Source organism: Diabrotica virgifera, chromosome 1 (genome assembly GCF_917563875.1).
Source record: "Diabrotica virgifera virgifera chromosome 1, PGI_DIABVI_V3a".
NCBI classification, from domain to species: domain Eukaryota; kingdom Metazoa; phylum Arthropoda; class Insecta; order Coleoptera; family Chrysomelidae; genus Diabrotica; species Diabrotica virgifera.
The window spans coordinates 214081475-214095484 of NC_065443.1; the positions used below are offsets into that span (position 1 = coordinate 214081475).

Genomic DNA, 14010 nt, shown 5'->3' on the forward strand with positions numbered 1-14010 from the left:
ACTAATGGCCGGTTTCGCTAATGACAAATTTGTAGTATACTGAATGCGCTCTATCGAGATTCACTTTGACACTGACGTTAGTAATTTCTTTTTTGAAAAGTTCAGTTGTCAGAAGTGACTGGAAATTACTACAAAACTAACGCACCTGCTCATATCCAATATTATTAATAGTAAACAGACATAAAAATAACATAAACCTTACGCCAATCAATAATTATTTATTTACACCATTATTTGAGAATTTTGAGAATTTGAGATATTTTGTAGAAATAAACTTCACAAAATTGTATGAGATTAGTAGACACTCCCACTATTTCTAATAATTCTTCATTTTTTAATAGGCTATTGATTATGTACTATAGAAAGGAACTACAACGTTAACGGGGTTTTATTATTTCATATGGTCAATGAATCTCTATATATGAAAAAACCGCGGAGTGCTACCATTTAAAGGGGTGCGTTTTTGAGAAACGGGTGAATTAGTCCCTGGGCACAGGTTACATTAGGGTGAGTTCTATGCACTTTTGGTGCAAATACGTCTACATAAAAATTGTTCCTGGTTAAATTTCCTATCTAAATATAACTTTTTAAAGTCAAAGATACTTTTTTTTACAAAAATATATTCAAAAGAAAAAGCACAAAGAAACCCAAAAGAAAGAAATTTTGTTTTTTGTCCCATAACTTTTGTCCACGGGGATATAGGTATAGACATTGCTTCACAGAAAAAAAACTTACATATTTTCTCTTTAAAATGATGTTTGGTAGAGGTCATTAGGATTTACAGTTTTTGAAATATGATTTTTCAAAGTTCGCCACTCACAGCAATGTTGGACAATTTTCCTTGTTATTTCGCAAATATTGTTCTGTAACTTTTTTCTACGTAACTTTAGGTATACGCAATGGTACATGTAAGAGGAATAGAAATCAATTACCTTTAAAATGGTCTACTGTATAATGTTGTACGACTTCTTTTAAAGAGGTTATCTTTTTCAAGACTTTATACTTTTAACGAGTTTTTATATTTTTTACGATTATTTTTAAATTTCCCATTATAACTTTTTTTCTATATGGTATATATTATATAATAAAAAAGAAAGCTTATTCTGTTTACTTTAAAATGGTGTATTATAAAAAATTCTAGGGTTATTTTTGAATAAGATATGCTTTTTCAAATTGTAATAAGTACTTGCAACGATTTTTGATTTTAGGATTATTTTTTAAATTCCTCATTATGACTTTTTTATGTGATTGTGTGTTATGATTGAATCTTATTTTTTATAGGTAATACTTAGGATTCACTTGACTCGGCGGGGCAAACTTCAAAATATGGATTAATTCCAATATTTACTGTCAAAGCTCCTGCACCACAACCTTTGCTTGAAATAATAGCATGTAAATGTACCAAAGGATGTACAAAAAACTGCGGTTGTAGAAAGATAGGAATAAGTTGTTCAATATTCTGCAAAGGGTGCATGTGCATGGGTACTAATTTGTGGGAACTCTAAGATAACTGAGGTGTCAGAGGAAGATATTGAAGCTAATGCTAACGAAGAGATGGACTTTGATTTGTAAAATTTTTTAAATGTCAACGTTTAATTAATTTTAACTAAAGTGATGTTTTTTAAGACTAATGTTTATGAAATGTTTGGAAAAGAAATAATTTTAAATAATACTGTTAAAAAAATTTCAAAGAATCACTCGGTTTCCATTAGGTATTTAAATATAGATGATACACCATTTTAAAGAAGAGAAAGTAAGCCCTCTTTGTTGTGCAATATATAGATAGTATATTCATGTACAAGAAAAAAAAAAGTTATAATGAGAAGTTTCAAAAATAATCGTAAAAAAATGTAAAAAATAATATATTTTTTATATTAGGTATTATATAATATATAATATATTATAAATAATTTTATTTTAAAAAAATATTATAAAAAAATCGTTAAAAGTATAAAAGCTTTATAAAAGCTATATAATCTCTTTAAAAAAAAGTCGTACAACGTTATACAGTACACCATTTTAAAGATAATTGATTTCTATTCCTATTACGTGTACCATTGCCTATACCTAAAGTTACGTAGAAAAAAGTTACAGAACAATATTTGCGAAATAACAAGGAAAGTTGCCCGAAATTGCTGTGAGTGGCGAACTTTAAAAAATCATATTTCGAAAACTGTAAATCCTAATGACCTCCACCAAACATCATTTTAAAGAAAAAATATGTAAGTTCTTTTTCTGTGAAGCAATGTCTATACCTATATCCCCGTGGACAAAAGTTATGGGCCCAAAAACAAAATTTCTTTCTTTTGGGTTTCTTTGTGCTTTTTCTTTTGAATATATTTTTGTAAAAAAAAGTATCTTTGACTTTAAAAAGTTATATTTAGATAGGAAATTTAACCAGGAATAATTTTTATGTAGACGTATTTGCTCCAAAAGTGCATAGAACTCACCCTAATGTAACCTGTGCCCAGGGACTAATTCACCTGTTTCTCAAAAACGCACCCCTTTAAATGGTAGCACTCCGCGGTTTTTTCATATATAGATGTCCATTGACCATATCAAATAATAAAATCCCGTTAACGTTGTAGTTCCTTTTAGCTATCTTATTTTGAATATAATCAATAGCCTATAATGAAAGATTAAGTTGATTTGAGTTGACTTTAGCAGTTAATACTGTGAGGTAGGAATTTTTGTGTTGTATGTTTCCTATTCCGAATGTGTCAAAAAAAATCTCGCGAGAGCGAATCTAGTATAGTTTATTCTATGAATAAAGTTATTCGACCATTAAACTGACATTTATCCATTTTACTAACGTCAAATAAGACTTATTTTATTTATTTATGAAATAAATATTCACTCTTCGAGTAAATGGGCAAATTATTCTCGCTATAAATATCTATAAGAAAGTAAATTCGTCACTTTAACTTTAAATTATTAAAATTATATTAAAACAAAATATAAATATAAACGTCTAATAAATTTTATTCGACGAATAACTAACTATTCATTGATTTATTTGTTGTTGGTGAAATCGGACCTAATATAATTTATTTTTTCTACGACCGTTTAATAATATGCTCATTATTCGCTATTTTTGAATAGATAATAACACCCATTACCTACTTAACCCGTGAGTAATAGTTCATTACTCACTGGCTGAAGTTACTCACGGGTCATTACTCACGGGTTAAAGTTAGATTCAAGTGGTGTATGGCACTTTTAATATACCTGTTAGCAAATAAAATTACTCAAACTTGTTTATTTAATAAAATAATCATTGTAATTTATATCAACAATTATATTCGAAAAATGTTAAAGGATTTTTAATTATAACAATGGGTTAGTATATGTATTTTTTACGTTTAAATTTCAACATTTGACATTTTAAGATTGACGTTATTAAAAGGTAAATAAACAATCGGTATTAAATCCGTAAAAGGACTTACGGATATGAAATTTATATCAATGAATTCTGTTTTACTTACTGTTGATTGTACAATAGATTTTTATTGAGAACACACGTTCTTGTTCATGTAATTGCCTTAAAATATGTGTCCTATTGTTAAAAGCCACCGCCATCCGCCATTCCATGACACTATTAATGACAACTGTTTGATTGTTTCATAAGCTCAAGAAGGGTAATTCTAACAGTGTTGCCATAGTTATATAAAATATGTTTTCTTATGAAAAATAAAATCTTTCGATTTTAAATAATGTTAGTAGTTGATAATTATATTTTTCTACTAATCCAAATAAAAAAAGGTCGTAGAAAAAGTATAGTATTCTACTTGCATGTAATGGCTATTACTCACTCTGATGAATTACGACACTCGCCTACGGCTCGTGTAGCAAACTTCATCATCGTGAGTAATAGCCATCGTTACATGCTCGTTGAATAATATACTATTACTGAACGTTTTAATAAACGTCAAGCTATTATTAGTTATGCGATTTAATGTCAAAATTACAGCATTCTTAGACCTTCGATAAGAATAAGAATGAGACTTTTTTTTATTCAGTTATTCATGTCGACTAGGGACAACTTTTCTAATACGGAAAATTTTCGAAAGGGGGACGTTTCGTAAATAGAGTGGTTTCTAAACTTTGGTGCGTCCGCCAATTGGAATACCCTTAAACATTTGGCGGCGGGTAATATTACCAGTAAATTTGTAACTATATTTATCAAGAATCATACAAAAAAAAATCATCATTTATGACTCCATAGTCATGGGGGGGGGGGAGCACCCGCATTATACCTTCACAGCTAATTGTCCGACAAATTTTAAGGGTACTCCATTTGTCGGACTCACTAAAGTTTAGAAACCTCTATATTTACGAAACGTCCCCTCCCGAAAATTTTTCGTATTAGACAGTTGTCCGTCCGACTTACATGAATACCTGTAGTACGTTCTTTAACGGTAAAATATTGCAAAATCTCTAAATGTTAAACAACCGCTTAGATTGACATGAAATTTGGCAGACACATAGCTAATAAGTCAAAGAAAAAAAGTGATATTGTGCTGATATGTGCTTTTTCCCTGGGTGTGAGTTTCGCACCTTCTCGGGGGTGAAAAAATATATGCCCAAAATAAGTTCGGAATTCGATAGACTAATTCTAAGCAAATTTTGTTCTATATAGAGTTTCTTCACCATACTTTTCGAGTTATTTGCGAGTGAATATGTTAATTTTTCAACAAAATAACCACGTTTTTAGACGGTTTTTCGTAAATAACTCAGAAAGTAAGTAATTTGTCGAAAAAAATATTCTTAATAAAAATATAATTTAAAAAAAGAAGAAAAAAACGGTGCATATATGAAGTCTGTGGACCCAGTAGAAGCAAACTTGTAGCTAATGAAAAGTAGGTTCTTATTCGTCAAATTCCAAATCGAATATTTCATCGAGAAATAACCAAAAAACGGAACACTTTTTGGGGAGCACTCATTACAACTTGTTTAAAGTGTTTAAAAAAAGGTTTATTTTCGTTTTTTTTCTAAACTTCTAACATTAAAAGTAAGTGAGTTACGCTCAAAATATTGTTGGTCCCTTTTATTTTTTGGTAAAAAGAATCGCGAAAAGCAACCCCTAATTAGCATCCCAAATAAAATTAATCGTTACCGCTTCACAAGTTACTTTGTTTATTTAATCTTTCTACGATCTGTAAGTTTCATCGGTTCAAAGTGCTTATTTTTGAAAAGGCTGTAGTTAAAATGGCTTGAACGAGTCACTAATACCGAGTGTATGCAAATTTTGAACAGCCATAGCATAACCAATTTTTGTCTAACAGGAAAACAAAACATTTAAAATATCCAGAAAAGCGAAACGTACATTTCATTACTCTTAGATTTTTGGTATTACTAATAATTTTAAAGTTATTTTGAAAAAAAGCATTGTTTTTTCAAAATTAAATTTTTAAAAATTTTTCTTTAAAACCAATTTTATAAAGCAACATGTGAAGCGGTAAATATTAATTTTATTTAAGTTGTTAATTAGGCGGTAATTTTCCCGATTTTTTTTGCCAAATCAAAAGAGAATAACTGTATTTTGAGCGTAACTTGCTTACATTTGATGCTAGAATCTTTTTTATAATAATAGAAATAAAGCTTTTTAAACTCTTTAAAAAAGTTGTAATGAGTTTTTTCCAAAAAGTGCTTCATTTTTTGGTTATTTCACGTTGAAATATATTTATCTGAAATTTGGCGAATATGAACCCATTTTTCTTTAGCTATAACTCTGCTTCTACTAGGTCTAGAGACTTCATGTATACACCATTTTTCTTCACTTTTTTACAAGCTATAATATTTTTGCTAAGAATAGTTTTTTCGATAAAATATTTACTTTTTTAATTATTTGCGAAAAATTGTCTAAAAACGTGTTTGTTTAGTTAAAAAATGAACATATTCACTCACAAATAACTCGAAAAATATTGACTTAGTGAAAAAACTGTATAGAATAAAAGTTGCTTAGAATTAGTCAGTTTATCTAATTCCGAACTTATTTTGGACATATATTTTTTCATCCCCGAGAAGTGGTGAAACTCACCCCCAGGGCAAAAGCACTCATCGGCACAATATCACTTTTTTTCTTTGACACGTTGGCTATGCGTATGCCAAATTTCATGTCAATCCAAACGGTTCTTTAAAATTTACAGCAAAAACCGTCAAATAATGTACTACTGAATAAAAATGTTTCATGAGGGAAGATATTTTTTAAGTGTGGGCCTAAGACAAGAATATTTACTGAAATACATCAAAATGATTTTGCACTGAGAAGTTTAGTTTTATTTATTTAAGATGTTCGTGACTGGATAAAATATCACGTGTTACATATGGTTGAACTCGTATTGATGCCAGGATTCCAATACTAATTCAATATACTTGTATTGTGTGGTATTTAAAAAACCAAACTGACTAATGATATCACAAAAATGGTAAATCTGGCAACATTGCAAGTATTAAATTTGTAATCTCAATATTGCAGAATAAGCGCATCCCGGTTTTTGTACAATACGGACCATCCATTGAAGAGAGAATTAGTCGTTTTCAGATTTTTGGTCCACTCTGTATAATATTTAATTGTTTCTTTTTGAATAATTTACAGTGGAATATTTTCATTATTACTTGCTATTTTGTACAGTAAATAGAGGATCATTTTGAATCAATATTAACTTTGATAACAATATTAAAAATACAAAATTGCATAGATATACCTAAGTAAATGATATAATTTATTTTGATTCAATAAAATTGTGTTTTAACTAGGAAAGTTTTGGGGTAGTTCTGATTTCTTTCATTATATATGGATTTTGGGCTGCTGAATTCGAATATGAGGTTTGCGGACAAAATTTCTTGCCGAAACATTGAAAAAATCGCGAAAAAAGCGAAAAATTTCAGCTTTTTCCGCTCTTTTGCTCAAATCTCGAAAACTATTAACTTTTAGTAAATGGTCTGTTAACAGAAATTAAAGTACTTAAAATTATCTACAAATATTACTATTTACTTTTTTTTCAGACGAACCGTTCGGTCTAAAGTACAAGTTGAAAATTTCCAATTTTTAACGGTCTCGGCAAAACCCATTTTTTACATTCCAAAACTTTATTTTTTATTAGAATGCTCTCATTTGATAAATTTCTCCTAGTTTTCTGTACATATAATAAATGTTAGTTCATAGGTATGGTATGTCTCTTGTGACAGCTTCCATGAGTCCATTCAGTCCTACGAGGCCGGGAATGTCTCTGCTTTTCCCTTAGAGCCACAGAAGATCAGGCACAGATGGAGTCACAGTTTCAGTTGGTGTGAAAATTTCTTTCGGATCTGTTATCTTGATTTCTGATAAACCTTGAGGTTTTGTCCTTTTAAAATGAATAAGTTGAACAGCTCCCTGACTTCCATAAACCTCAGGCGCGGGTTTCTTTTTTATCAGAGGCATGTATTGCTTAGAAGTCGACATGTTTTGGTGCAATACAAGAAATGCCACATATGACGTGAAAAGTGTGGTATTCGTCGATTGTATGTACGTTAAAATCAGCGTTATCGTACACCTGCTGTGTAAAGCACGGCAGGTCAATTTTCTGCGGATCGCCTGCGAATGCTGACACTTTCAGGCGAACAGCTTCTGTATGGAATGAACAAAACCCCAAAGAGGAAACTACATCAACCTATTTTCTTGAGCCGTACTTTTTGTAGAGAAAACGGCCAACCCTGCAAGGAATGGTGAGACCAACTATCTGGGCCTTACTGCCGCTACAAGACTTTGAGCAAGCGCGTTGCTTATCTGGACGTGTCAGCAATCGCAGACGATCCGCAGAAAATTGACCAGCCGTGCTTTACACAACAGGTGTACCAAAACGCTGATTTTAACCCTTTCTATGCCAGGCCTTAATTTGCATGTTGGTCCCTCAATCCCAAAGGTTTTTTCATGCTTAGAGTCTCATTGCCTTATATACAGTGATGAGCGCACTAATAACCGGCAAAATAACGCAAAAGATGGAAAACATATTAAGTTGTGAGATAAAAAGAGATGAACTTAGTGGAGGTGTTAAATTTAGCGTATACGTCGCATATAAATAAACAAATAAATGACCAAAACATGTTTTTTGATGAGTTTTTTTAACCAACTTAAACGTTTTCCTTTCAAAAGTACTCATCAGAGAGCAAAATCAACTTGAAAAAATGTAACTAACTTAAAAAAAATAATGTAATGTAAATTAGCATTAAAAGTTTTCTTTTGTGTGGTACTCCTCAAAACATGACACTACGCAAAGGCCGACTCCGCATCTTGCACACATGTATCTCGATTCGCTTCTTTTTTTTTTCTGGTCTTTTCTGTGGCTACAAACGCTTCACCTTCTAGCAGCTACCTATAAGCGTTGCCACCAGTGCTACAATATAGCATATGTCTAAAATATGTGAACAAATATATACGGCAGTGGCTCCGCATGACCTGTCTTAGGTGCCAACATCTTGAGGCTTTGGAAACAATAATCTAACATTTTCGGACATATTTCTACGGCATTGGGACACCAATGAGTCTAAAATTTTATAAGCAACGCATATTTTCGGCTTTGGTAAATTGAGACCATAACACCTTGAACGTATATATACGGCGGCTGGGAATACAGACCCACTTTTTCAAAAACATATATATGCAGCGTTGGGACATAAAGGGTTAACGTACATACAATCGACGGATACCACACTTTTTACGTCATGGGTGGCATTTCTTGAATTGCACCAAAACATGCAATAGCTCCTAACCAATCCATTCCTCGGCTAAAAACTAAACCCGCACCTGAGGTTTAAGGAAGTCAGAGAGCTGTTCTAATACATTTTGAAAGGACAAAACCTCAAGGTTTATCAGAAATCAAGATCCGAAGGGAATGTTCACACCAACTGAAACTGTGACTTCATCTGTGCCTGATCTTCTTTGGCTCTAAGGGAAAAGCAGAGACATTCTTGGTATTTTAGGATGGAATGGATTCATGGAAGCTGTGAGAAGAGACATTCCATATTCATATTATGAACTAACATTTATTATTTGTACAGAAAACTGGGAGAAATTTATCAAATAACATCATTCTAATAAAAAGTAAAGTTTTGGAATGTAAAAAGTGGGTTTTGCCGAGACCGTTAAAAATTGGCAATTTTCAACTTGCACTTTAGACCGAACGGTTCATCTGAAAAAAAAAGTAAATAGTGATATTTGTAGATAATTTTAAGTACTTTAATTTCTGTTACATACCATTTACTAAAAGTTAATAGTTTTCGAGATTTGAGCAAAAAATCGGAAAAAAGCTGAAATTTTTCGATTTTTTCGCGATTTTTTCAATGTTCCGGCAAGAAATTTTGTCCGCAAACCTCATATTCGAATTCAGCAGCCCAAAATCCATATTTAATGAAAGAAATCAGAACTACCCCAAAACTTTCCGTCTAGGGAGCTCTTAGAGTACAAATTAACTGAATCATTAGAAAAAATTTTAAATATTTAATCCCACAGCGTGTTTCTACACCTAAACAGTTTACCAGTAGTATATGATAGAGCTAAAACCTTTGCAATATCCACTTATTTTAAAATAGTCACTGTTATACATAAGTACACTAAACTGTTAACAGAAAATAAGAATAAACGACGAAGATAAAAATATAAAATAAAAAAGACAAGAAAAGCTTAGTCTCTCTTAATGAATTCTGACAATAAAGTCAGTCAGGAATAGGTTGACAATTCAGCATCAAAATATCTGCTTAAATCAGTTAGGACTTTGGTTAGGATAATTTTCACCAAACAAATCGATGTTGAAGGATTGTTTGCCATCTTCTGATCTATTCTTATTCTCTTGAATAAGAGCTTTATATTTTTACTTTATACCTACAGATTCTTCTAATCCTTCTAAAAGAAATTTCTCATTTACTTCGTATTTTTTCTGCATTTTTCTTTACGTTCTTCCATGCTGTGTTAAACATAGCTACCGATTCACTTGTTGGTCAATCATTTGCAGTCTGGTTTTATTTCTTGCGTTTATAAACTGTTAACATTCATTGTCACATCAATCAGTTGTGTCTAATCATGGCTTCTTTCCAAGTTTATCCCCCTGCCGCCTTCTTTTTTTGCATAGGCACTAGGCACGCTCAAGAGCACAGTCGCAATAATTTTATTAAAGAAAAGAAAAAAGAGCAGTATTGTAATAAAAATAAATAAAAAATTAATAGCAGAGCAGGTAGGATACTTATGTGGTAAATTGCTTGTTGTCTAGGGACCCACAAGACATTACCATTAGACAAACTAAGGCTACGGCTCCACGGGCGGGAAATTGACGCTAGCAGTAGCAGTAAAATGAACTTAAGGTTCCGCGGAACGGAATGGGAATAGCCGAACTGAACCGACTACGCACAAGTCCTGTAGTCGGTACAGTTCGGCTATCCCTATTCCGTTCCGCGGAACCTTAAGTTCATTTTACTGCTACTGCTAGCGTCAATTTCCCGCCCGTGGAGCCGTAGCCTAAGTAAACTAGGTCACGGTTAGGGAGTAAAAATAATTGGGATAGAAGTTTAAATGTTAATTTTACTTTTACTGCTATATTTCATTAGGCAATCATATTATATGGTTGGTCTAATAGCCAAGCGAACTAGGCAAACGAAGCATGTCTCCTGGTCTCTTGGTTGATGGTCCATTTTTCATGTATTATGGTACCGAGGTAGTTGTAGTGCTTTACTCTTTCTAATGGAATAAAGAAAAATCTGCTTTATGTAATGATAGCATGCTCTTCCCAAAACATATTTTTTGCAGATAAGGCAGAACTATTTTTTCAAGCCTTATCCAGTAGAACGTATGACCTGATAGGAGAGGCACAAGAGGTAAGGTTTCCAAAGACAGGTCGATAATTTGATTGGAGATATGAAACGTCATTGTTAATCGGAAAAAATAAAAACTTATCTACTCAATGGATGAGAACAGTGAGAAGAGAAATCATGATAGACTGAAGAAATAAATTTTATAACAAAATGCAGAAGAATCGCTGTATACATTTAATAGAAGAATGCAGAAAAAGAACATAGAAAATCCTATTTGTTCCTAGATAATGCTGTGTCTATAACTTTCTGCTGTCGAACATTACACTTGTTAAAAATGTTTTTGTTTGAAACTATGGTAGTGTAGGAAACAGAGGTTGAACCTCGCAAAATGGACACAAGTCCGTTTTTTTTTCTGGTAAATCAAGGGGTGCTTATTATGAGACTAACTTTTTCTTAAAAAAATTCGCCCGGAACCCCCTTTTCATCCCTTTAAAGGGGGTAATTTGTAGTTTTTGCGAAACGTAGCCCTTCCTGTACGTTTTTCAAAAAGTTTACTTAATAGTAAAATGAAGACGACTATATTTTCTACTATTTATTTCCCGACAGCATATGTCTATCACCCACCGTTTAGCGGAGGTGGAGCCCCAAAGTTGACAAATTTTTAAAAAGGATGTTTTAAAAAAAAATATTTTTTCCTAACTGTAATGAAAATTAAGAAAAAACCCTGCGGCAATTAATCACAAAAAAGTGGCTGATTTTTTGGTATAGTTTTCATTTACGGGCAATTACAAATTTTGTAATTACAGGTTGTTACATTTAAAAAAATACCCCTTTGTATACCATCTGAACCGCCTATGCTAGAGTAAAAAAACTTTCAGCGAGTATCCATGTATTGGTGTTATTTACAAATTTGTATAACGCACCCCCATATTTTCCCCTGAACCCCCCCCCAAAAAAGCAGAATTAATAAAGAAAATAATCAAAAATTGATTTTGGGCCACCACTGTGGCTTCAGGGTGCAAAGAAAATAAAATATGCATAAGTCATCATGTGTAGCGTACAGTGTCTTCTTTTATCTTCCATAAGTACGTTATCAATAAAATTAATAGGCGACGAAAAAAAAAACAAAAAACTGGAGCCCGTCAAAGCATTTCTGAGGTTTACGGCGCCACTGTACTGTAACGGCTGCTTATACGGAACAAATGCATAGGACCTTATTTGTAGAGAAAATAGCGGTCTTTCATTCTATATAAGTTTTGTTTTAAAAAATGCATAGGTAATGAGAAAATCGTAAAACATGCTCTCCAAGGGATAGGGGTAGTTACTGCAGTTTATTTTCAAGGATAGGGGTAGTTTCCGCAGGGATGTTGCAATAATCATGTATGTTTATGAAAAGCCCTATTGATGGAGCATAGGTCCATGTGGGTCAAAAAGCAAAAAAAAATTTTTTTTTCAACCTCCCCTTTATTTTTTTTGACTACAGGAGTTGCATCAAGAAATCGCTTTTGGTGTCCATGAATGGGTAATAAGAACGTGTACAACATGATATATAAAGCATTTTAATAAAGGGCATGGTGTGTGAAGGATTAAAAAAAACCATTTTCTTTATTAATTCTCCTTTTTTTTGGAGTGGTTCCGGGGAGAAATTGGGGGTGCATTATACAAATTTGTAAATAAGACTAGTACGTAGATAATCGCTGGAAGTTTTTTTACTCTAGCATAAGCGGTTCAGATGGTATAAAAACGGGTTTTTTAAAATGTAACACCCTGTAATTAAAAAATTTGCAATTACCCTTAAATGAAACCTATACCAAAAAATCAGCTTCTTATTTGTGATTAATTGCCGCAGAGTCTCTTCTTAATTTTCATTACAGTTAGGTAATAACATTTTTTTTAAACATCTTTTTTTTAAATTTGTCAAATTTGGGGCGCCACCCCTGCTAAACGGTGGGTGATAGACATATGCTGTCGGGAAATAAATAGTAGGAAATATAGTCCTCTTCATTTAACCAATAAGTAAATTTTTTGGAAAACGTACAGGAAGGGCTACGTGTCGCAAAAACCACAAATTACCCCCTTTAAAATGATGAAAATTTTTTTTAAGAAAAAGTTAGTCTCGTAATAAGCACCCCTTGATATACCAGAAAAAAATAAAACCGAACTTGTGTCCATTTTGCGAGGTTCATCCTCTGTTTCCTACACTATGGGTCTATAAATAGTCGTTGGTTACGACATTATCTGAAGTGAAACTGTCGAAGAAAAATGAATGTTGCGAATATAAAAAGACATTACGGATGCTTATAAAAAAACTTAAAAAAACATTGAATTATTTTTTAAATTATTAATGGTAAACTAGTAAACTATTTAATTTGCATTAGGAAAAATCTTTTTCGATAATAATCTAAAATGCAGAAGCTCTCTGAGCTTACAGAGAAGTTATATTATTATATGTTGATATATGTTCTATAAAAATATAGAAAAAATAACGAATTAGAAATGAGTAATACAGGAAAAATCTAGATAAGAGTATAAGAATGTAAAGCACTACTACACACTACAAAAACAATACATAGAAATTAGACAGTGAAGTAAGGAATAAAGAAATAAAAAAATTAGAAAACAAGAAAATTGGGGAAATATATGTGAAATTTAATAACAATAATAATCACTTTTAGCATTATAAAAAAAGTAGAACTCGTCTTACCTGTCAATGTGACAGCTTCTTCAAAAGTCTTATCTCCAGGTACCATTCCTTTCGCCATTTTGATTCACTGGCTACTAAACTTTCACTTAACACTTCACGGATCTATCTCCAAATAAAATTGCTACACATTGTGTTAAATATCTTCGGATCTTATCTACTGTGTCAGATTTATATTAGGCTTTGCACGAGTTGCATGTTTTCTTAAAATACCTCTAAAACCATGCACAAATAAATATGATTATTAGCGAAAACTTACTAAAATCTTACGTCAATATTATAGGATATGGTTCAGTGGTATTGTTGATTTAATTACAGAGATAGATCAGATGTGATAGAATATTTTGCGTCTTTTGTTGAATTAAATAGTGAGAGGAATCAGGTATAAAATTAATTGCACGGGTTATTAATTGTTAGATGTTAATTTTCCATGGAAATGTATTCTGTTGTATGGTATTAACTTTTAATGGGAATAATTACATGGGTTATTAATTATAATTTATTCAAAACAACAGACAAGGAAA

At 31.9% G+C, this 14010-nt stretch overlaps 1 protein-coding gene across 1 annotated transcript in view; it reads right to left on the reverse strand.

The window, feature by feature from the left end:
- The window catches only part of LOC114325774 (synaptic vesicle glycoprotein 2B), a 57295-nt gene extending 43584 nt beyond the window's left edge, over positions 1-13711 (reverse strand). Inside the window, exon 1 of the mRNA XM_028273905.1 lies at positions 13490-13711. Within this exon, the coding sequence (XP_028129706.1) occupies positions 13490-13547 (58 nt within the window). The 5' untranslated portion in view covers positions 13548-13711. The remainder of the gene's footprint in view (positions 1-13489) is intronic.
- Between the last annotated feature and the right edge of the window lie 299 nt (positions 13712-14010).